The sequence below is a fragment of the Branchiostoma lanceolatum genome, chromosome 2 (assembly GCF_035083965.1).
Source record: "Branchiostoma lanceolatum isolate klBraLanc5 chromosome 2, klBraLanc5.hap2, whole genome shotgun sequence".
NCBI lineage: Eukaryota > Metazoa > Chordata > Leptocardii > Amphioxiformes > Branchiostomatidae > Branchiostoma > Branchiostoma lanceolatum.
The window spans coordinates 31,517,125-31,541,137 of record NC_089723.1 but is presented as its reverse complement, the minus strand read 5'-3'; the positions used below and the strand labels follow the sequence as shown (position 1 = coordinate 31,541,137).

At 40.2% G+C, this 24,013-nt stretch overlaps 1 protein-coding gene across 5 annotated transcripts in view; it reads right to left on the bottom strand.

The window, feature by feature from the left end:
* Window positions 1-24,013, bottom strand: part of LOC136428622 (lipoxygenase homology domain-containing protein 1-like) — an 87,772-nt gene that overhangs the window by 37,345 nt on the left and 26,414 nt on the right. For all 5 annotated transcript variants that reach the window (XM_066418271.1, XM_066418273.1, XM_066418274.1 and 2 more), the window contains exons 5-12: window positions 10,404-10,567; window positions 10,066-10,152; window positions 8,336-8,468; window positions 7,693-7,844; window positions 7,100-7,178; window positions 6,664-6,742; window positions 6,202-6,272; window positions 4,446-4,468 (exon numbers count right to left, since the gene is read on the bottom strand). In XM_066418271.1, the coding sequence (XP_066274368.1) occupies window positions 4,446-4,468; window positions 6,202-6,272; window positions 6,664-6,742; window positions 7,100-7,178; window positions 7,693-7,844; window positions 8,336-8,468; window positions 10,066-10,152; window positions 10,404-10,567 (788 nt within the window). The remainder of the gene's footprint in view (window positions 1-4,445; window positions 4,469-6,201; window positions 6,273-6,663; window positions 6,743-7,099; window positions 7,179-7,692; window positions 7,845-8,335; window positions 8,469-10,065; window positions 10,153-10,403; window positions 10,568-24,013) is intronic.

Below are 24,013 nucleotides of genomic sequence, written 5' to 3'. Positions count from 1 at the left end.
CCCTGTCAAAGCGCTGATTATAATATTGTAATGACATTTAAATGAGGAAGGTGCTATGGCAATGGTGTGAACGTGTGCTGGGGTAAGGCGATAATTGCTCAGACTTCACCTCCCATTCCCCCGCCTGCTATTAGCATTAGATTAAGCGCTAATTGGATACCCTGCCATGCTGTCCTCTGGGCTTTCCCCGCCTTAGACGTTCAAAATCCGATATGGTCGACTTTTCAGAAGCTACAATTCAAGTTCAGCATGTTTCGATCACAGGCAGCGTCATGAAATACGAAGAGGGCACAGTAGAAGAAGAGCAACACTTTCCTGTAGTTACCTGAAACCTGATAAGTTTTTTATTACCTTTGATCAAGTTTGAAAACACCAAATTGCTAAGTTTCAGCAAGGACATTATGGTTTCAGCTCTGGTTTTATCCACAAGTCTTGTAGACAATGGCCTCTTGCTTATTTCCAGACAATACGTGTGAACAGCCAGGCAATAACGTTAACTCAATAGACCTTAGGCTTAGTTCTATCCTTTCAAATATTATATATCTACTATTCAGGTAAACAAGTTTGTTCTGGGTTTTATGGCTTCTGTCTGATGCCAAACTATTTCACATCATAAAGTTTATAAGTAGAAAATGTGTGAAGAACAAGAGTATTCTTCCACATACATTTATAAAGCTCTAGCAGTGTAACAATAGGTGTCAGATGAATTTGTCAGACAACACACGTAAGACAATACACATGCATCGTCTGCCATCTTTCCAACAGTTGAGGCAACCTTGTTCTGTCCAGCTATAGCCTGGATACCAGACCTTTCGCGCAATGCGATGATAAGCTTTTTTGGGTGGGGAAGACCTAGTAGTACCAGGGATAGAGTTAGCACCCGGAAGCGCTTGGCAGCCGAACTCAGATTTCTATTTGAGATAATTAGTGGGCCGTGTGCTATCTGTGGCGGCGGCGCGAGTTGCTTCCCCGGCCGAGGGATTAGCTCCAGGAGCGCGGTGGTCTGGCACCCTGGCTAGTCCAGCCACAAAAGTGCAGATGTTGGCACGTGACCCAAACCACTCAATTTTAAAACAAAACACTTTCACTGTAAAGGGGTATTTGATAGCTACCGTGAAGGTAAATTTTACTCGCTTGTTTTCTAGGGAATTACGTGATGTCTAGTAAATTTACAGGCTGATACGTGACGTGTCGGTCTGCATATCATTATTCACTACCCGCAAAATATGATTTGAAATCTATTGGGGTTCCTTTAATTTGTTGAAAAGGAGTCAACTAATGATGGCAACGATTGACCTTGAACATTTGTTGAACATTCGTATTGTGGCAGTATCAAAACTGCAACCCTAAATTCAAATCAGACTTTTGTCGACTTAATACAGGAATGTCGGTTCAAATCGCAAAGTGTCTTCTTGGCCTACTGTGTTAACTAATGTCCCCACAGAACGCAACAACACGAACAATGTATAAAGCCGGTACTAAAACCAAACTAACGGACAAGTCATGTTTTTTTTTTGTCCCTTCCAGACAACTCTTATTTGTTGTTTGCTTGATTTGAAGGATAAAGTAAGACAAAGCTGTCCCGGAAGTTCTCTCTTACTTGTGTCTTGGTCCTAGGGGTTCTTGTTGTGAATGTCGGACAACTCGGCCCATTACCAACTCGGCCCAGTCAACTCGGCCCATTTCCCTAGTCAACTCGGCCCATCTCCCTAGTCAACTCGGCCCATCTCCTTAGTCAACTCGGCCCAACTCAAAAAACACACGATAATGATTTTCACAGACATATTTTCATTCAAGTTAATTCAACGTGTGTTTTCTTTTTTTGCTGTCTGACAAAAAGACGCGGTCTTTATTAAACTCACGTTGATTGCCCAAGCGCCGGCGGTATTGGGCTCCAAAAAACTCAAATTACTAGTAAGTCAACAGTTCGAAGTTGTCTTAAAAAGAGACATTGTTACTACATGTAAAAGTATGTTATGCTTGGGTCACATTTCCTAGTCGGGTCGACGTGACCAGGCCCGCCAGCGCATGAAGAATTCATCGCTAAATACCTGCCGAGCAAAGATTGTTGTTTAGAAGGTGTTTTTTGTTTGTTTTATTTTGTGGAAATCTATGGGCCGACTTGATCACGGCGTTGGGCCGAGTTGACTACCCCGAAGGGCCGAGTTGACTACCGCGATGGGCCGAGTTGACTACCGCAATGGGCCGAGTTGACTACCGCAATGGGCCGAGTTGACCAGATTTGCGATGGGCCGAGTTGGAAATGGGCCGAGTTGTCCTGCTTCCCTTGTTGTGACCATGTTAGTATGTACAGAAAAGTCATAGGGCCCACATATAAGTGCTTGTATGTTTTTGTTTTAAAAAATTACACAAATTCATTTTTGTTAACATCTATGGCATCTCAAAATTGTATAAAATAACAAAAGCTGATGCTACTGATTGTGCCTGTAGGTGTGCATTTATGCAACCTCCTTGATTTATGCCAGACACTCAATACACATCCATCCTTCGTCTCGCGTGGTAGAGTCATGTTGGGTATTCCTAGTATTCGCTCTCTTTTATATAAAATGGGACTTGTGGAGATACCTCTGTCTGTCAATGAGCACTGCCTCAAAACTGTTATAGGGTGTGGACCCAAACAGTTAAATCAAATGAAAGCAAAATCTTTCCAAATAATGTCCTTTACCGTAATATGGTGTTTGATAGTGAATTTACCATGTAATTAATCATGCCATTATACTATGAGACAGTCTATTCGTGTAACAGTGTAAATCACTTGAACTTGTCTGGGAAATCCTTTCTTCACTTTACCTAAGAATCTGTAGCCAACACTGTCATTTTTTTTTGTTTAAATCACTAAGTATTTTTCACAATGGCCTGGCCTAGCCTCCTTCGCAGACTTCCTAGAACGGCGGCATATACAGTATATTGGGGAGGGGGGGACACACACAAGGGAGTTATGTAGGCGAGGGAGTTGCGTAGCCGAGGGGTGACCGCCGTCCTATCAATAGGACGGCGGTCACCCCTCGGCTACGCAACTCCCTCGGCTACATAACTCCCTTGTGTGTGTTCCCCCCCTCCCCAATATACTGTATATGCCGCCGTTCTAGGAAGTCTGCAAAGGAGGCTAGGCCTGGCCCATTCTGCTTGCCCATCAGGACGTTTCTGTCTGCACTCTATGCATAATCAAAGATAATTGCACATAATGACTTCGGGAGAGGGTGCTAAATACAAGTTATCTTTTGACAGATATTCAGCTGTCACCTTGATTGACTTTGATGGATTGGCAAAACACAGAAAACTTTAAGAATATATGTATCTAAACTTTAAAGCTTTGGGCCCCACCTTTAGCCAAGAGCTACAAAGCTGATATTGGGCACAAACAATGCGTAAGGAGTTGGTCTATACGAATAATTGCTTGGAAAACGCATTTGCTTATTGCATATTTAGCTATTCGTTAATAAAGTTATAGCAACCCCCCAAAATATTGTCGAAATGAGCAAGATTTTACATTTCATATTATTTTGACCATATTCCTTTTTTCTGGAAACTTATTCTTACACTATCTGACTGTCACTATATCTTCTCAAAAATTCAATATTCCCAGCCATCGGCAAAGGTGGTGCGCGAGCCATTCTTTGTGAAATCTAGCATTATATTTCTTGATATATTACAGAAATATTATGTAGATTTGCCACCCATGTTATACATTTCTGAATTGATTGGTTTCTTGTCTAAATACCCTCCAAATTTCAAGCAATTCTGCCGCGTCAGTCTCAAGATATCTGAGATTTTCCTAACAACAGGGTATAACCGATATATCCCAGTTACTTAGTTGGGACTGGCCTTACGGGACTAGAGTATCTCAGTCATGATCAGAAACAGATGTTTGTGGCAACTTTGGCAAAGTTGCAGACTGTGACATTCTAGTTATGATCAGAAACAGATGTTTGTCACGACTTTGACAAAGTTGTGGACTGTGATATCTTAGTCATGATCAGAAACAGATGTTTGTCATGACTTTGACAAAGTTGTGGACTGTGATATCTTAGTCATGATCAGAAACAGATGTTTGTCATGACTTTGACAAAGTTGTGGACTGTGATATCTTAGTCATGATCAGAAACAGATGTTTGTCATGACTTTGACAAAGTTGTGGACTGTGATATCTTAGTCATGATCAGAAACAGATGTTTGTCATGACTTTGACAAAGTTGTGGACTGTGATATCTTAGTTATAATCAGAAACAGACGTTTGTGACAACGTTGGCAAAGTTTTAGACTGTGACATTCTGGTTATGATCAGAAACAGATGTTTGTCACGACTCACGACTTTGACAAAGTTGAGTACTTTGAAGTTTCAAGACAAACACCAAGCATCTGCAGCTGTCTCACTGCTAAAGGAACACTGGCACCGGAAACTATCTATTGTAAGTGTAGCTTACCATCTCCTTCTCCTTGAAGTTACCTGAATAGGAAGAGAAGGTAAAAAAAGTTATCATGGTCTGTGCAACTATGGAAACCTAAGTATAATCGCCCCATGTTTTTATCAATCATGTCATCATCTTCCATCATGGTGGGCATACAGACCAAAATATAGCATAAACCAGTTCAAGTACATCAGAAATAATCTAAAACCTCTTGACTTATCGTGAAACAGTGATGTTCAATAATAATGGAACATAGACTTGTATCGAACATCCTAACATTCAGCACCAAGGACAAGGATAACCTTTTCTTCATTTCTAGATGATAGACTTGACTAAAACATAGTGGCATTCTCTACTACACCAACAAATTAGCTACCATAAAAACATTTCTTCAACCCTCATAGGGCCACAGCATAAGTAGACAGAATAGACTCTGAGACTACAAGAATTAAACTATAATTACTACTCATGCAATCACACGCCTACATGTACCAGGGTCTGTACAACCGTAAAAAATGCTACGAATTCCACACTGGCAAATGATGTAGAATGCTCTCCGCATCCTAAAATTTCCGAGAACTTTGCCACTGGAGTTTTTTATTTTCATTTTTGAATCTAGACTATTCGAGCAATGTTTTCAGAAATTTTTGAAGCCAATGAAGTAAAAAAGATATAATTCAATGATTTTGATATGTGTACATACCCTAATCTACGACACCATAATAAGGAAACCTTGATCCCAGCCTCCAACTCTGTCAACACTACCTCTACTTTCAGCACAGCAAGACATGGCACAACAATCATAACTCACTAGCGAAGGCTTTTTCATTCTAATTCTACAAACAACCAAGAATTCATGCAAGTCGTCTACTATTTTTTCTCTCTACTTTCTCATAGCAGAGAACCTCACGTTGTTTGTGTTTTGACTGCTTAAGCAGGATGGCCCTTACTGCACCGTACCGCACAAACTCTGTCAACAGAAAGACCACAGCACACAATGTACACGCCTTCTTATCTAACACATTAAGCCAAGCAGCCATATAAGCTCACCTCTCAACCCTATGTTTTTCTGCCTACAACCTGGATATCCTTTTGCCTAAGCACAGGGATAATTTGCTCAGGTGGGGAGATAAAGCAATGGTGGTGAATAATGGAACAGACTTTTGAAAAAATTATCCGGATATTCTCTGCTCAGCAGGAAGTGATTTACTTCCAACTTTGCACGATAAGCCATACGGTATAGTCAGGATTTGTTTGGTAGAGCGGGAGGGGGGCATTAGGGATTAATATATACTGGGATTACGTCTCTTTTCTAAATAAGGCCAGTTACTATAAAGGCCACAATGGAAGCTAAATGCAACTCACGTATATCTGTGCAGACATGCAGTCTCTCTGTCTGTCTGTCTACACATTATGGATAATTGCTGACTCAGGGAGGATACACTGATATTTTCTAATTTCCGCACGACAAAATTTGTATGGAAACCTTTTAGTGGCGGCGGGCCTAATGAACCATGGAAATATCATGGGGTAAGAAGAAAAATGACACGCTTGAACAAGTAATCTTCACATGCAGAGTTAGAGTGCATGGGTTGAAGATGTGAGCAAATATGGCACTTTTCTTGCTTTTTCACTGCATCCACAACTCAATAAACAGATAACTTAAACTAATTTCATGCAAATGTGTCACACACAAATTGAATGAAATTACTTCAAGTTATTTGAACATTGACCTGCCTCTGAGGGACCATGGGATACGTTAGGTACTCACGTGTCATTGGCTGGTCCTCTACCAGGAGCTCTCGCACAATTTTCCCATCATCCTCTCCTTCATCCAGCCACCTGTTGTTCAAACACAAAATGTTTTAAGAGGTGTGATTGGCTAGGATTGTTAGGTTATTCATAGAAGCACTATCTCTTAACCAATCAAACAGAAAAGCACAATTCATTCATCGCTATCCAGCAACATCTTTACAGTCATCGAGAGCAACCGTTATGATTGACTATTATATGAACATTGGCTCTTAGGGTACAACATTAAACGAAACCCACGATTTGAGTGAACCTTAAGATCTAAATGATAGAGCATACCAAAAAATGTACTTCAGCCTCCTATAAAATAAGAGCTTTGGAGCTTCAAGGAATCTTAATGAACGTGCGACGAGCTTTGAAAAGCATGTGTGATAGAACGGAACTTTTGAACCTTCAGATACAATGGTAACAGTTGTTTTACCTTTCACAAGGGAAGACAAATTCACGTGATGCTCCCTTGGACTCCTTCATCACTACTTTGTCCAGGAACCAGCCTGCACCTGGTGGGGTAAAACATGAGGACATTTTAAAACAACAGACAGCTAGAGAATGAATGACTGCCTAGAACTTCAAAAGGATCTAATTTACAAGGCTTTTCAAAGATGCCAGTTAAGAATTATGGAATAACGTGACAACATGGCCAATGATGACCTTCTTGATGTTCCCAAGGTGAACTGCTTCAGAACCTACATTGAACACTATCAACCAATCAGTTTGTTCTGGACAAAAGTTGATGTTGCTGGAAGCGATACAAATTTACTGTTACAGTAATAAAACTATGGGGCGCTCACTGTGCCATATAGATGGTTATTGGGTGCTTAACAGAATAGGTCCATGCAAAATCATGACATATTTACCTAATCCAGTCCCATCATGGCCAATGATGACCTTCTTGATGTTCCCCAGGTGAACTGCTTCTACATAGAACACATCCACCTGGGCCAACAGGTGAAATAAGTATGTTGAGTAACAAACATCGTATACAAGATGATAAAACAAACTGAAATTGAACAACTTGGCCATATCAACCTCTGTAGCTACAAGTCACTTATTTTTTATCCTCAATTGTTTCACTTTTTTTTCAGTAACTTTTTTCTGATCAATAGAATAAGCAGTAAAGATATCTAACAAAACAACACCAGGCTGCTAGAGTGCATGACCGCCTAGAACTTCAAAAGGATCTAATTTACAAGGCTTTTCAAAGACGCCAGTGAAGTATTAAGCATGCAATAACGTGCCACTCCCTAATTAGCTGTATTTTTAGAGCATTGATAAAATAAGACTCTAAAACATCAATTATTCATGGTTCCAAAAAAAAGGTATTTGTGTTTCACATGACATTGTGTAGTAGCTTCAGTTGAGTCCTTGAAGTGCATTCTTTCCAAACCCAGCAGACTGTACCCAGAACTACAGTAACAGGATACTCGGTACTGATGTAACATGATCCCACCTGTCCTTTCTCAAAGAGAATAGCCTTCTTCCCTTTGTGCAGCAGTCTGGGCCCAGTGTCTCCTCTCTCACCATAGACAGTGATGTACACGTTGGCGTCTGTCCCAGCATTCCACACATCGCCAGTGTACACCGCACACTGGTACTTCATGACTGCAAAGAGTTAAATTCGGCAATCAATTCTCAACTAACAGTAACAACTCACAAAATAACTAATTTCAACTCTCTAATACTATATCTGAATGTGTATTGGTCAACTGGCATGACTGTCTTTAAGTGTCACAGTCACAATGATAAAATGTTTAGAAAAAACAACTTCAAAACGACCAGCTTCAACATTTTGACAATTAATCTAAGATAAGGTAAACAGAGCTTGTATTGGGGTGTGTGCAATGGCCAAGTGGGCGTGTTCCCCTTGCATTCAGTAGGTTATGAGTTCAATCTCTGGCCGAATCATACCAAAAACTTGATACAGACTGCTTTCTCCGCTTAGCACTGAGTCTCGGCATATGGAAGTTGAACACACAGCCCCCTACTGTAGCGCTTGCACAAAGGTTTGTGGCCAAAGGGCTATTGAAACGGAGATGGGAGCTGATCTGGTACGGGAAGGACTTTAACTAAACAGAGCCAGGCTGTTGACTTACTGGGTAGAATTGGCTCCCCATCCCTGTAGATTGGCAGCTCCCGACACACCTCCCCATCATCCTCGTCCCGAGCCATCCACCGCTCCACGGGAAACTGGAACTGGTCCTTGGTGTTCATATCCTCCATGTGGATCTAACCAGCATATAACATCATGAGCACTGACAGAGTGCTGGATTGTGTATATGGTTGACTACTGTAAAAGTTTATGGTGAATTTAATTTCACGGTAGGGAATGAATGTTGGCGGTGGTTTCCAGTTCGCGGTTTTGAAACAAGGTGTTACGGCGGACAGAAGACAAAACAAGCATTTTTGCAGTGGTTTTAAAGGAGTCCTAAACTCCAGAAGGCGGTGTTATTTTCCACTAGATTATGTATCAATCAATACATAATCAGCCGACTTTGTACAGAATTCCGCTTGTGGTGAATTACACAAGGTGTGGTTATTAAAACAATATGATACTCACTAAACCCCTGCAGACCCTACCAGTGTATTCCCAATGTGTAAACATACATTTTCAAACGTGGATATTTTCGGCGTAAATGAGGGTGATTAAGCACAATAAGAAGGCCAATTGTTGATAAGATATAAAAGAACACATAGCAAGACGAGTTTTTCTTAACCACCCTGACATTCTTTTTGTACTCTAACTTTTGTCAGGCATTGTAAGGTACATTGTAAAAGACACATAGTCTGAGGGTCACATGGGGAATTTGGTAGAATACTGAATGCTTTTGAATGCGCATGGGACTTTATCATATACTGTAAAAAATATTCATTTCTACTTCCAAAAATTACCATCCATTGGAAAATGACTCCCCCCTCTGGGGTTTAGGACACCTTTAAGTTCACATCCTCCATGTGGATGTTACCAGTATATACTAGGGGTGGGTACAGGTACATAAAATTCAGGTCCGGTCCAGGTCCAGGTCCAGAGGGTTAGGTCCAAGTCCGGACCTGTACCTGTACCTGATTATAGTAGTGTCGCAGTACATAATATTTTGGAGAGCGAGACACACGTAAAAGTCTCCAAACATCATGTCTGGAACGCTATAATTTCTTAGGTTTGCACTTTGTCTCAAAATTATAACTATACTCTCCTCGCCGTCTGTTTACTCATCCTTTAAGTGTTTCTAGATATGATTCACAGCTAATTGTCTTCGAAAACGACTCGTTAAATCTGCTGTTTTGTATTTTCTTAGACCAGTTATGTGGCCGCCTGCTGGTAGCCTGGTACTATGGATTTTCTAATCGGTCCATAGGCCGGTCCACTGATTTTTTACGGACCGTTTTTTTTGGACCGGTCCATTAAGAAATACCGGTTTTGTACCGGTACACGGTACCGGTACCCACCCCTAGTAAATATATCATGAGCACTGACAGAGTGCTGGATTGTGCACATGGTTGAATATATGGTGCAGCCTACTCTGTTACTGGTAAAAGACTTAGTGCACAAGTGTCTATCTAAAGTCCAGTGAGCTACCGGCTTTAGAATGACTAAACCTGTCATAAACATTGTTTTACATGATTTCCCTTATCAAAGGTCCATTAATCATTATACCATAACTGAGAATTCTGAATTTTACCATTGTTACCATTCAAATGTCATATTTTATAAGATTATATGTCTTGTCAGCAAAGAAAACAATTATCAATATCTATAAAAAAAACATGTATGAACCCCTACTAACAATAACATAATACATAATGACTGACTGGCAACACTACTTACCTCTCTACAGTACCATGCAGGGGAGGCTCCACTGTCGTCATGTCCTATCCTAATTTTGTAGACTTCTCCAATGTTACCTGCAGACAGCTGCAGATGCAAAACAGAAAAATTAAAATACAATTACAAGTCTGGTGTCAGTCAAACCAGCAACATCATATTCAGTTTCACTTTAGGTATTACATGAGAATCTGTTTTGCAAAAACTAGTAGTTCACTTTCGGTCCTCTTTCCCTAACATGTTGTCCCAGCCCTTGGAGTTTAATTTTGCAGGCTTGCTAAATGTTACCAAATTATGACATTGTCTCAAACAACAGATTTAACATGACTAAAGGCACTTACAGTGAACTCATCTTCATTCCCCCTTTCAAACAGCATGCCGTCCCCTCCTCCGAGTGACAATGGTCCGGAGTTGTTCCTGTCTCCGTAGACCGTCAGGGTTACGTGAGCATCGGTACCAGAGTTGGGGTAGTCTCCTGTGTGGACCCAGACTCTAAACCGACCCTCTGGAGGAAGACAAAAAGGGTATCACATGTTTTAGTGACTCTTTTTCAAGAAGAGGAAGACCATTTTCACAAATCAGAAATCTTCTATTGGAATAGCAATCAGAAATCTTGTCTTGGAATAGCAATCATGGCACCTGGAACAAATAAATTATGATCTTAAGAGAAAACCTTAAGTTTGTTGATTAATTATAGTTCAATTTGAAAGTACATGCATATCAGATGCACAGAACATCATACACTACATGTTTAAGCATGAATTTGGATAGTTAAACAGACATAATCTTTGATTAGTATGTCTACCTTCCTATTAAGTGTTTTAGATTAGTGAACTTAGTCTATGTATACAAAACATTTTGACGTTGCTTCTGCAATTATGAATTTTTCCAAATGTATTTTTACGTCTTCACCTAATTAGTAGATGACATATCAATGCATCATAATATTATGAACTTAACTGATGTACATGTATTTCAAATAAGTGAAAGAAATTGGTACACGTGGTGATTGTGTTACTCAAGTTTGACAACCTTCACCCTGTCTGGACTTTCTAAGGTGAAGAACGGGGTTTACATGACGTATGACGAAACCCGAGCCTCACTTCATATCAAGAGCAAAAGCAAGAGCGATGAATGAATAGATGATCAGATTGATTTATGGCTAGTTTGAAGTACATTGTTCACTTCTCTATTGCATCAGCTCTCTTAAAAGTTAGTATGTTTGATCTTTTCCTGTAGCCTTACCTAAGGACAAGTTCAATAATGCATGACTTAGCATCTAAAGCATAAGTCAACATCAAACCTAAACCCAAAAGGTAAAATTGGCCCTCAAGCAAGCATCAAAGCAAGTCTACTGTAGCAGCCAAACTGTTTGACCTTAGCTGCCGTAACTACAAACAACTCAGTAAACAAACCACTTGTGTCACCTTAACTGTTACAAATGACAAGTAGTGGTCCTCAGTGCAAGCACTACAGAGCACATGACGCACAGTTCCACATTCATTTGCACCTTTTAATCCCCAAAGAGGACTTAAAACCTGTTCTCATTGGTTGGCAGCACGCCATACAGACGGAACGCCTAAAACAAGGGTCTTGTTTTGAACTTCAGAACAAACCTATGAATGTGGCCTTCACATTCTGACATACTGCTACCCCGGGAGGCAAAACTTTCTGCCCAGGTGTTCGGGGCTTGTCATATCCTGTGCTTTACCATTCCAACAGTGAGGGATGAAGGTGACCCTGCCCCCAAGTATGCACTTTTCAGGTAAGACAGTTTGTTTTTATTTCTATTTAATGCTAATATCTTAAAAGAAGACATAATTCAAATAAGAAGTCTCTATCTGATACATGTTGTGTATATCTGTTAAGTTGAAAAAAGGTAAGTTATACATTACAGATGTCCCTCAATTTGTCATGTGCTTTTAGCATTTATCTGCCTAAAAATCTTGCAATATCAAAAACAACTATTTCTAAAGATTGCCATGCTTAAGGTAGTAGTGGCTGAGGTAATCTTCTTACAGAAATCCTGCTTATTTCAGTGATGCCTTAGCAAAATTCTAAGCAGCCTATTACCTTAATCAGTTACCTTTTTATATATGATTTAGATACTTTTTTAAGTTGTGACAAAAATGTGAAGGTTGCAATTTATCCTTGATGTTAAAAGGCCATATCACAGACTTGCTATTTTCTATACTTGCATTGTGGAGCTACTGACGACAGTGCTTAATAAGGAGAATATCCTCTTTGTACAATGATTGAGACAAGATCACATTAAGCAATGTGCTTGGAATCTGCAGTGTTTTCTTAACTCACTCCTGAGGACGTTTGTCTTTGATATCTGAGGTAGACCATCTGAGGTAGTTCATCCTCAAGTACATTTGATTGCTGAGGCAGAAGACCAAAGAAAATTAGCAAACAGCCTGATATGATATTTTGTGTGATGCCATTTTTCAAAGGATTTATGAACTTGTTACTTCTGACATTGTTCCTGAGTTTGCTTTCACCATCTTTGTAATATTTCACATTGAAGACTTGTGCATTGAGGAATGTCTGTTTGATTGCTTGCTCACTTCCTTTGTTGCTACTTTGCAATTTTTGGTACAGCTTCATTTTGACTTATCTGGTTTAGGGCAATCTACTTCATATCAAAGTGACTATCTATCTTAGTCTCAGTATCAGTCTTATGCTTTGGAAATATCATTGCCAACTTCCTATAAAACGTAGTAATCTGTCCATCTTCTAGGAAGCACTATTTTTAAAGTTTTTTGGTAGACTTCAGTTTTAGCCTTCTAAAAAATCTGTCATACAACAAAGTGCAAATTGAATGCCATTTGGCACTGTTGGATACCTGAGTGGTGAAGGATAAGGAAAACATACCGAAATTTGTTACAAAGAACAGTGAAGCTGAAAAGTAACTCCTGTAGCTGAAGCTATGCTACAGGCTGCACATATGGTCTGTAACACATCATTTAGTCTTTGTCACAGGTCAATCTTCTGATGTCCAGGCATGAAATATCATGGGAATGAGATTTTGGTATCATTTCTATTGCATCCAAAAGCCTTCAATGAGAAGACAATGCAAGATGTGCTTTTCAATCACGTAGGTTACAATGCAATGCATTTCAGGTGAGATGTGCCAATAGTTGGGCTATGCAATTCAACCTCATGGCATTAAATACCTGGACATCACATAAGAAAAGGACATAGAAGTCGTAGCTCAGTCTAGTTCTCAGTGAAGTCTGCTGCAGTACAGTCTGGCACAGTTAAGTCTGCTGCAGTGCAGCCCAGGTCTGCCCAGTCATGTCAAACTAGGTTTAATTCTTTCTGATCCTCCTGAGTCATTCAGTCTATAATGTTCAGTCCATTGTTCAGTCTCCAGCCGCTTAATCTGTCCGAATGCAGGACCAGTCCAGTCCAGTTTGGTCAAGTCCAGTCTTATATTGTTGCAGTCCATCCACTGTGATACACTGATCTCACATGTAGTGAACCAGGGTCTGTCCAGTCGTATAGTTCATGTCATGTCCTGTCCACAGTCCAATCAAAGCCAGTCTGGGTCTGTCCAGTTGTATAGTTCATGTCATGTCCAGTCCACAGTCCAGTCAAAGCATCCGTCAAGAGTCCAGGTTAGCTACCCCTGAGGTATCTGCTTCTGACCAGGTGTCCACAAGATCAATAGGATTTCTATAGTCCGCAATAAAGGACATCAATTTCTGTCCCTTTCATTTAGTTTGCATCCCTTCAGCTGTGTCAGTCAAGTCAGGTTAACTATCTAAGTCAAAGTGACATCTACAAAGTTTATATTTTCATTGAATCCTGTTTGAAAACTTCTTCAACTGCATGGGAACATTCTATTTCTACCTAACCACTTTGATAAACTGGGTAGAATTGACACGCCAAACAACAGTTATTCAAGCAACTGGATTAAATTTTGAAACAGTCAGACGTTTCAGACAGCATTTGCTGTCATTCGTCAGTGACTAAAGGGAAAAACTGGAGAACCAGTTTATGTTGAATTGAATCTATAATACAAGAGGCTAGCACAACCCATTAGCTAGTTAATGATATAATTAATGAGCTAGCCTTTCTAATGAGTTGGAGATGTCAAGCGTTGATAAATCAATTGCAACGCAAGTCACTTGAGTTCTTTTGAAGTCACCATGAATTAGTCTCCAAGCTTTTTGAAGTACATGTAGTAAAACTTTCATCTTCCCCGAAGCATTCATTGTGCATATTCATTAGTAATCGTTTCTTGTCAAAGGCAGTGTTCCTTTAAGAGATGCCGACATCAAATTTGGAAAATTATGATAAGCCCTTTCAATGAGCATTTCACATCTAATCATTCTTTGGTTCAAAGTGCTCAATTAATTCCTCTTCAAATGACTCAAGTTACTTCCAGGGATGTCTAGACAGGAAAAACTCCTTCTCTCTCCTGGTGTATTTCTGCGTACGAAGGAGATTTTTGTTCTGAGCTTCAGGGCCTTTCTTTGCCAACGCATGGTCAAAATAAAAAGAAGCAACATCCGTAAGCCACTGCCAGCCTTCGTCATCACTGTCTGACATATCCATATTTTCCGTTTCCTGATCTTGCATGTTTTGCATTGAGCCGTAAAAACCACTGGATGGGCAATGTTGTGTCATTGCTGACTCCATTGCACCATCATACACAGTGGAGCTTCTCTCAAAAAGCTGAATATCTTCAGACACTTCACTCTCTACATCACTGTCCTCAAATGTGTCACTGTAAACAAACTCATGAAAAAGCTCTCCTTTATCCAATAAAATTCCAAACTCCTTATTGCCAGCCTCTGACAGGTCTGTTGATTTATGGGAAATATTGTCAAGGTCGTCTTCAGGTTTATCTAACTCCTCTGACTTGACTGACATGAGCAGGCTTGGGGTTTTACAGACCAAATCAAAGGGCAGTTCATCATCTTTAGCTAGTTGTTCCAAGCGACCATTTGGTGTCATTTTTTCTTGTTCCAGACAACCATTCAGGCTACATCTTTTTGTTACCACACTGCCTTTCTGTGTCTTTTGTTCCAAAGAACCATTTTGCCTCCCTTTCTCTTGTTTCAAACAATCTTCATGCTTACTCTTTCCTTGATGTGAATCTTTCTGATTACACTTTTGTTGTTCAGAACAACCCTGCATGTTGCTGTTTTGTAGTTCGAAACAAGCTTCCGAGGTGGTGTTTTCTGTTTGTAACCAACCTTCCAGATTACTCTTCCCAAACTGATTCTCTTCAAGCAGCCATAGGGTTACTTTTGTCTCAAGTGGATTATGGTACACAACTTCTCCTAAGCCTGCTTTCTTTTTGTTTTTCTTCTTTTGGGTTTTTCTCTTTCCTTGGTGCTGAAATGGCAGTCCGATACCTTTGTGGACTCCCTGGTCAGATTTGATACCTGAAAGGGGCGCCTTGTCTTCCTGGAGGGGTTGCACAGCCGCTGTGTTTTCACGTTGCCAGCCATCAACTAGCCAAGGAAGGGGGGAAGTGGGGTAACATGTTACACGTGTTATAACAGGACCAAGCAGCGTACTAGTCTACTGATGAAATGTTTTACAGACCGTAGGTGCAACATATATTCTGATGCCTATTTTCTGATATAAGGGACAACTATCATGATGATCATTGATTTTGATAAACAAAATGTACTTTCTAACATAATCTGACACTCCCTATTGTTAGTATGATTAGGATTAAGTTGCCATGGCAAAAGCAATACAAGTTCAATACCATTGAAAGACTCTACAAGTTTGTTTTTCAAATGTCTCAGGCCTGCTACAGACAGATGCCTGAGAGAGAAGTGTGCAGAACCCAGGACTACAGAGGTCAATTGCTTGTGACGGCTCTTCTAACAACAATTGTAGGAACACCACTACATCTAGAAGAGGGGAGGATTTTGAAGAGTTTGCAGTGAGGACCCACTTGACTGTTCACAGAAGTGCCGAACATTGTACATCTATATGTAGTAAAATGTGAACCAAAATGTTCTGACTTTAGAGAAGACTAAGTGCACCGTTAAATGGGGGATGCAAAAGGTTAGGGTCGTAGTGGACCATAAGTTATCAACATGGCATCATCGTTCATGTTTAGGTCACGTCAGAATGTCAATGCTACTCTTAAAAACTCACAAGAGTGTCCTGTACAACTGAGTATTCTTTATGAGTGCAGACTTTCGTGAAATCAAAGTACACTTTTAAGCCTGAGAGCACTCACTATGGATTTTCATTCACCCTCTACACTCTTCAAAAAGCAGTTGTGCTCTTCAATTTTTGAACAAGGTCCTCCATTTTCTTTGAAGATAAGAGCAGAAATGTTGCAACTGAGTGGAGTAACAGCATGGTTTGTCAGTTCACAGGAGCTCGAGTGTATGATTGATAAGTTAGGAGTCGATACTTTGACAGGTCAAAATAGTTTTAATGCAGTAAGAATCCTGTAAGGACAAAGTACCTATCTTTTACGTACCACACTTGCAGCTAATCCTTATGTACTACAACTATCCACTTACTACATGTATCTATCTCAGACTGTTGATGTTTCTTAGGAGCAAGTCCATTACCAAGTGAATCCTATGACTGGCTGGACTTGAGTGATAACAGCGACGTGCATTGGTTTAGTTTGAAATTACACACTGTGAACAATATCACTTTTGTGCATTTTTAACATCCAGCATGTAACAGTTAGTCACAAAATAACCAGGATTCTCATATGACAGATAGTTGAAAGTGGGCCTCCCTTACTGTCTACAGACATCAAAATGAAAGCTACATTATGGGACATCTAATTTCACACTGCCTTTATCAGTTTTATGCCTTCTAATATCTTCTTCTTCTTGTGTCTCCTCTGAAACAAGGAGTGTAAGATTTTAAGTAAGGTGCTAAGCTCATTGAAATGTTTTATTCCTATCTTTCAGTTGGTGCAATATATCAGAGGAGAATATTGGTTTGGAGCTACTATTGTCATTATGAATGTTTTTACCATGCATATTAAACATTTTCATTGAAATTGTGTATTGTCTGCTGTTTCTTGACACAGAACTTAACTCACACATCCAAAATATTTTTATGTTGATATGATATTGGGTTATATTCATCAAAATATTTCAGTCAGATATTCCTAAAATAATCTGTTGGGTTTGATTTCATCTATCAATAATTATTGGTTATCACCATTTTTTATTGTTCATGAGGAACAATCAGCAAGAAACTTGCAATGAAACAATAGATTTACAAAAACTTCAATTATCTTGAGGAATTATGAGATCTTCACTTTCCTTTTTATCATTCATTAATCTTGACAAGGATGTCATCTCGTATTTGTAGAAATGTCTAAATTCAAGATATCAAACCTTGTAGGTTACTATGACTTGCTGCAAATCTCTAAAATAGACATGGACTATCTGTCAAAGAAACCTGGCTGACACTCGCAGGTTGCTGATTACCTGTGAATGACACTGATTTTCTCAAAACTCACAATGAAACAATAGATTTACCAAAATCCCCAATATTTCAAGGAAGTATGAGATTTTCAATTATTTCTTGTCTATCATTGTATCAATCTTCACAAAGGTATCATCTCATACTCGTAGACATTTCTAAATTTAAGATATTATACCTTGTAGGTTACTATGATTTACTGCAGATGTCTAATAGAGTCTAAAAAAGAGATGGACTATCTGTCAAAGAAACCTGACTGACTAATCACCTGTGAATAACACTGATTTTCTATAGAGAAACGAGATTTACTGAAGATTGATCATTCTGAGCAAGGCTTTTATCCCTTCCCTGGTGAAAGCACTGCACACATTATCAAGGATACGTTAAAGGAAATGTCAACAGCTGGTATTGACGTCAATGGATCCTCCACCCCTTTGACAGAACAGGAAATTAAAACACCGACAGATGGATGTATAAAGGCTCGTTTTTCATGCCATGGCCAGCTGTACAAAGGCCAATAAGATGCCCTTCAGTCTCAGCCTCTAGTATACATGGATATCTCACATTACCAACGGAAATACCGGCCATAAAAACTCCCATCAACACTTTTTTTACGACTACAACTTCAAATGGATATCTGTAAGTCATCTGCCTGGGGTGCTCTGAGAGAATGACTGAATGTAGACAACGTAAATGTCGCCAGATATACAGTGTGATGTCTCTACGCAACACATTTGCACTTGACAATTTACAAGATCGCACCTCAATCTGACAAGTGTACAGATCAACAGCTCGCTTGATGTACTCTGCAAGCTACACATTCACACCCGACATACTGGCATCCATGCTCTAAAAATCCCCAAGAGGGCCATTGTCACAGCAGACAAGTTGTAGTGAAATGGAAGGGTACAAAATGAGCAAATGACAAATTGTTACTCACTGGCTAATACAGACTTTATTGCTGTACACACTCAACTGAATTATCATATCTAATGGGTGTAAGTAAGTTCTACAATACACCTGTCCAGCATTATCTTATCATATTATTCTACATCTAAAAGTAACGTCTAATGACATAATCCCACCGGGGTTCCTAATTCTGCCACCCTGAAAAGATGCATCCAAACAGATCTCCAAATTAATGTCCCCCAGGATGATGCACTTCTGTATATCTAAACTGTGCATACCTGAGGAGTGTTACACTAGAGATCTCTCAAACCCACTGTTTTTCAAAGCAGCAGATTTATGTAACCTGGTGGATTAATGTTAATGGAAGTTATACTGTCAGCATGATAATTAATAGAATTAGAAATAACAGAGAAAAGATAAATTAAGCCTTGTAAAACGTCAAGTATCTCCGCTAGTATAGCACACACAGTCATAGCTCTGTACAATATCTTCGTGGTTAAAAACACCATCCTGTAGTGGCAAAAGAATGGCCAGGCCCTATATAATAGTATAATGTCAAGTCTCACTGCTAGATAAAAAGCTTACACACAATATACAGCCCAATTTTCATGAATTACCAGATGAGTATAAAATATGTACTAATTCAGTAGTACATGTACATGTCAGGTATTCATATGTCATACATCCTTAATGAAATATCAACAGTTTTTCGAAGGAAGAGATACAACTTAACAAGTTCTCATGCTTTCCAAACTTATGCTGGGTACCATTGAACACTAATTTGCTTCCACATACATCTTCAAACTGATTTACTTGTTGGAAGAGCAATTTGTTACAAACTATTGGAAATGGTTTAATCTCAGTAATCATAGCTAATTTGGTGTTTCCTGTGTTACAAATAAAAATTCAATGGCATGTGAATTATATACAGCACTTCAACTCACATTTATCAACTTAGTCTATCAAGTTTACCATACTTATTTCATGTAAGAAAACTACGCAAAATGTTCTGTTTTACATTGCTGGAAGTTAAAATCATGAAAAATGAATTGTCATGGATAGGAAATGCACCTTAAGTTGCCATACATGTATGTCTTATACAAAGGTTTGGAACATTCCATATAAGAAAGCTCAAAATCATAAATTTTCTTTAAACTTGTTTGCTTATACATGTATCATGACAGAAAAATCGTTTAACAGGATGGCCTAAGGCTTGGTCAGAGGTCGCCTTGTATCCAGCAAAGTGGCTGTTGATGCACACGATGTGAGACTTGCAGAGATATATAGACCCCTGCTTCATCAAATGTAAGCTGTAAATCTACGTACCAGACCATTAACTCGCCATGGTGTCTGACTACAGTGTTGCCAGTGTGCTAAAAAGATAACTTTGTACCTGCCATGATAATAGTTGCTTCAGGCACACTAATGCACTTCCCACTACCATGTCTGAATTGCTCTGCCATTCAACCTTTGCAGGATATCCTAATCAGCAACAGTATCTATTTTGCCTGAAGGTGACTCGCTAAAACATTCACATATGATTATGAACACTTGTCACATTACTATCATAATGTATATTCGAAGTAAAAGCACAATTCTGAATGCAAAGGTTGAGGGTAAGAACAATCTGACAGGCAACCTGATGTGATTTGAGTATTTGACAGTTTCTATGCAGCTCAGAAGATTGTCCTTTTCTTATCATGGTTAGGAATAGGAAAATTAATGTTGCGTTTCCAATAGTCTTTTTTCCCCATCTTTTTTTAGCTATCAGCGGTTGACCCCAAAAAAAGGCTAGGGTCGACAGGTTTTTGCTAAGGGCAGCCCATTAACCAGAAACACAACACTTTTTTCCAAGGCCTTATTGCTTCTTTTTGTACCAAATGCCTTATTGATGACAGGACTACTAGCGTCTCCGGAGTTTCCTAAAAGGTGTTTGTCGTCTTAGCCTTTGACGTCTAGGAGTGCTGTCGTGCCTCACAGAATCCTTCATTTCCAGAAATCCTCCAGGTCCAAGCCTCTTGTGCTGGAACTCTGTGTCGATTTGGTAACTGTGGATCTTGTATAACTCTTGGTAGTCAGACATAGACCTCTTCTTTTCTTTGGCGAGCCTAAGATGCAGAGTTTTTGTAGGGAGGGCGGCTTGCTGGAAGTTGGTGCTTCCTCCAGCAGTATCTGTGACTTTCTGGATCATCCGAATGAACATGATCTTGCCCTGCTCATAGAAATGTTCGAGATGGTGTGAATCTAATGCAAGGTCCTTGTGGTCCTCTCCTTCTAACTGGTAGTTGCTTCCTTTATCGGAAATCACCTGTGTCAGTTCTTGGTCAAACTCTCGCTTGATGCCCTCGAGTCCTTCTATCAGACGTTTGTGTTCCATCTTCCTGGCATTCAGCACCGTGGACAGGCACCATCCCTCGCAAGCCTCCCTCGCTTCTGACCAATGCTTCTCAACTACTTGCTTATCTTCTGACGATACAGTTGGCTTGGACAAAATGACTTTAACACTACGTGGAACTGTCCCCCTCCTGCCATGGTTTTCTAACTGTTCCACAACGAGCTGAATCTTCATGACCTTCTCGTGTTGCCGTCGGTACATAGAGAAATATTTCTGGACAATACACAGAACCCAGAGTGGGATGTGAGGGAAAGTGTCATCTATGAGGATCTTCTTCTTTATCTGCTGGATCTGCTGTTTCTGTGACACCTCTCGGATCTCACTGGTCCCTCCCATCCCACTCTGCACGTTTTTTTGACCGGTAGACTCATTGGTTGGAATATTCTCCGGTTCTGCGTTCTGCGCCCCTGGTGCTGTCACTGATGGTAGTCCTCTGCCATCTGCCCTAGTCTTCCTTGTCGGTCGAGTACTTTTTTGCATATCCTTCTCCCTCGTGTGTCTCATATCATTGTTTCTTTTGTGACTTTGCAGGTCAGGCAAGTGAAGACCGCCTACTTCATGTCTCCGCACAAGCCTGGAATCCACTTGATGACTTTCATTCTGAGCGCCATTGACCTTGGGCAGCTGCCCCCTCTTTGTCGCCGGCACTGATGCTTTCTTTCTTTGCTGCTTCCGACCCGGTTCCTGCTTGTTCTGAAGCATGTTCTTTCTAATCCCTTCAGACTTATGTATGCCATTAGCCTGTTGAGACCTCAACCCTTCTGCAGTTCCTTTCTGCTGCTGTTGGATCTCTGTGTCACTTCCTCCCCTGGTACCTCCTTCTCTAGCCATGTTGCTGTCCCCCATCACTTGTTCACTGCCTATGGCAGCTTCCATTGCAGCCACTACAACCGTGGACATCGGCAACCTTTTATTGTCTCTACCTTCTTCCACAGAGTGGGGGGAATGTGGGGCAATGCCTTCTTTGCTTGCAAGTCTCTCATTAGAATTCCTGCTGGACCTAACATCCTCTTTGTACAAGCTCTTAGACTGGGACTGACGTGAGCCATGGGCTCTAGAGGATGGGGTGTGTTGCACGCTTTCAACTTCAACTCCTGTTGGTACATTATCTTGTGCTTTAGGCTTGTTGTCATCTACGCCACCACTGATATCACTCACTTGGTTGCTGCTCTCTACAGCGCCACTACGAGTTTCATACACTTCATCTTGGGCTTTAGGCTCGCTGTCATGAATGCCACCATTGATATCTCTCACCAGGTTGCTGCCCTCCACAGTGCCAGAAAGAGTTTTATCATTGTTGGAGCCTGCACTTTCTGCAGGAGCTGCAGCAGCATTGCCCTTATCATCATCCACAGATGGGAAGACTTCAGTCTTCAAGCTATTGTCTCCATTCTGTTTGTGATTATGCAGGGGTGTGGATTGTATTTTCTTTATTGCTCCTCCGTGTGCGGCCTCTCGAATACTGCTCTTACTACCCTGGGTAGGACTAGTGTTTTCCACTGTGCCTCTATTGCTCTCAGACAGATTAGTGCCTTCACTATCCTGCTGTTTATCAGCAGTAACCACAACACTGTCTCCCACAGGTGACCTTTCATTCCCTGCCACAACAAAACCAACAGTAACCTCCTGTGGCCTTCTTGGCACGCTATGACTAACACACTCATTACGTTTCCCGACTAGACTTCTCTTAACAGTCTCCATGTTCCCATTTGCTAGATCACCCTGGCTTTGGAGGACTTTACGTCTAATTGTTCCAGCTGGGGCTTCCATTGGCAGGTTGAAGTTCTGTTTTGAACCCGGGGCTTTGCAAGGCAGCTTGGCAGTGCAGACTACGCTCCCGTTGCCTGCTCCTACTCTGTTATCATTGCCGCCATGCAGGATGAAATTTGCAGAAATCATGACAAGCACAGACGTAGTATGTTTTCTGGGCCAGATGAAACTGCCAGACGGTATTACTAAACTTTTGTAATACGGTACGGGATAAACTTCCCATCTGAGATCCACAGAAATGGTTTGCAAAAGAACGTCTGTGTTAGCATAAAAGCAGCAAATTTTACCCAAAATGGCTGCAAGGATAATGTGGATATATTAACATGACAGTTTAACCAAAGGAAGAAACAACAAGTTGTAAAACTTTAATGGAAAAGTTGGACGTCCGATTGGCAGCTGTATGCCTGAAAAAGAAGCTGTTTCAAGCTGTGAAACACTTCATGGTACAAATCTAAAGGGAGAAGACATGATGCTGTACAGGTGCAATGAGACAGATAACATTTAACATACTTGATGCAGCTCAAATGAGACCATACAATGGGTAAACCATGCATGTTGATAAGAGATACATTTGATGATAGTGCAGACTCATAAGCACTAGCAAGCTGCCAGCCCAGCATCTACCCAAGAGTGCACACATGTACATGTCTGATACAAAAAGGTATTTGTTTATCATGTACGATCCTATCTGACTTTGTAGCACTCCTGGTACAAAGTAGTCAAGATTGATGCTCATGACTGTCGTAGTTATCTAAACTCTTCATGATTGAACGCACCAAAACTGATAACAGCATTCAGTTGCTCTTTGAATACAGATTTTTAAAGCAAGCCATTAAAGAATTGCTGATATTTCTCAACATCTAATAAGGAAACAGTAACCGACTTTTGCTTCCCACAATAGACATAGATTTGAGGAATGGTTATGTACCATAATCATTGCTAAATTTCCCCTTTCTTATTTGACTGAGTCTTATCTTGAGTAAGACAAACCACTAAATACATGATATTGTACATAATATTAATCATAATGCTTTGAAAATTTGACTATGATAAACTGTTGCAGAGGATACAAACGAGTAAGAGTTGTCCGTGGTGCTGATTTTGTGGTTGCAAATATTGGAAAAGCCATTGGAAAAGAACTGAATACACTTTGGCCAGCTTTCAAACTTACAAGTTCATCCATACTTTCACTTTTGCAACTTTCATCTAGAGATTTAAGACTGCTGTAAGTTTTCAAAGTAGCTGAAATTCAAATCAAAAAGCACTTTTTTCAACAAAATTTTTATATCCTTTAATAACATTTTTCTCTCTTCAGCTTGAGCACTCGAGTCCCACACATTAATCGGCAAACACAAAAATTGTCTCTTTCATATGTTCATGTGATTCTCTAAAAGAAATGCACAATAGAGAAGAATGCATTTGCATACTATGCAAGACAAT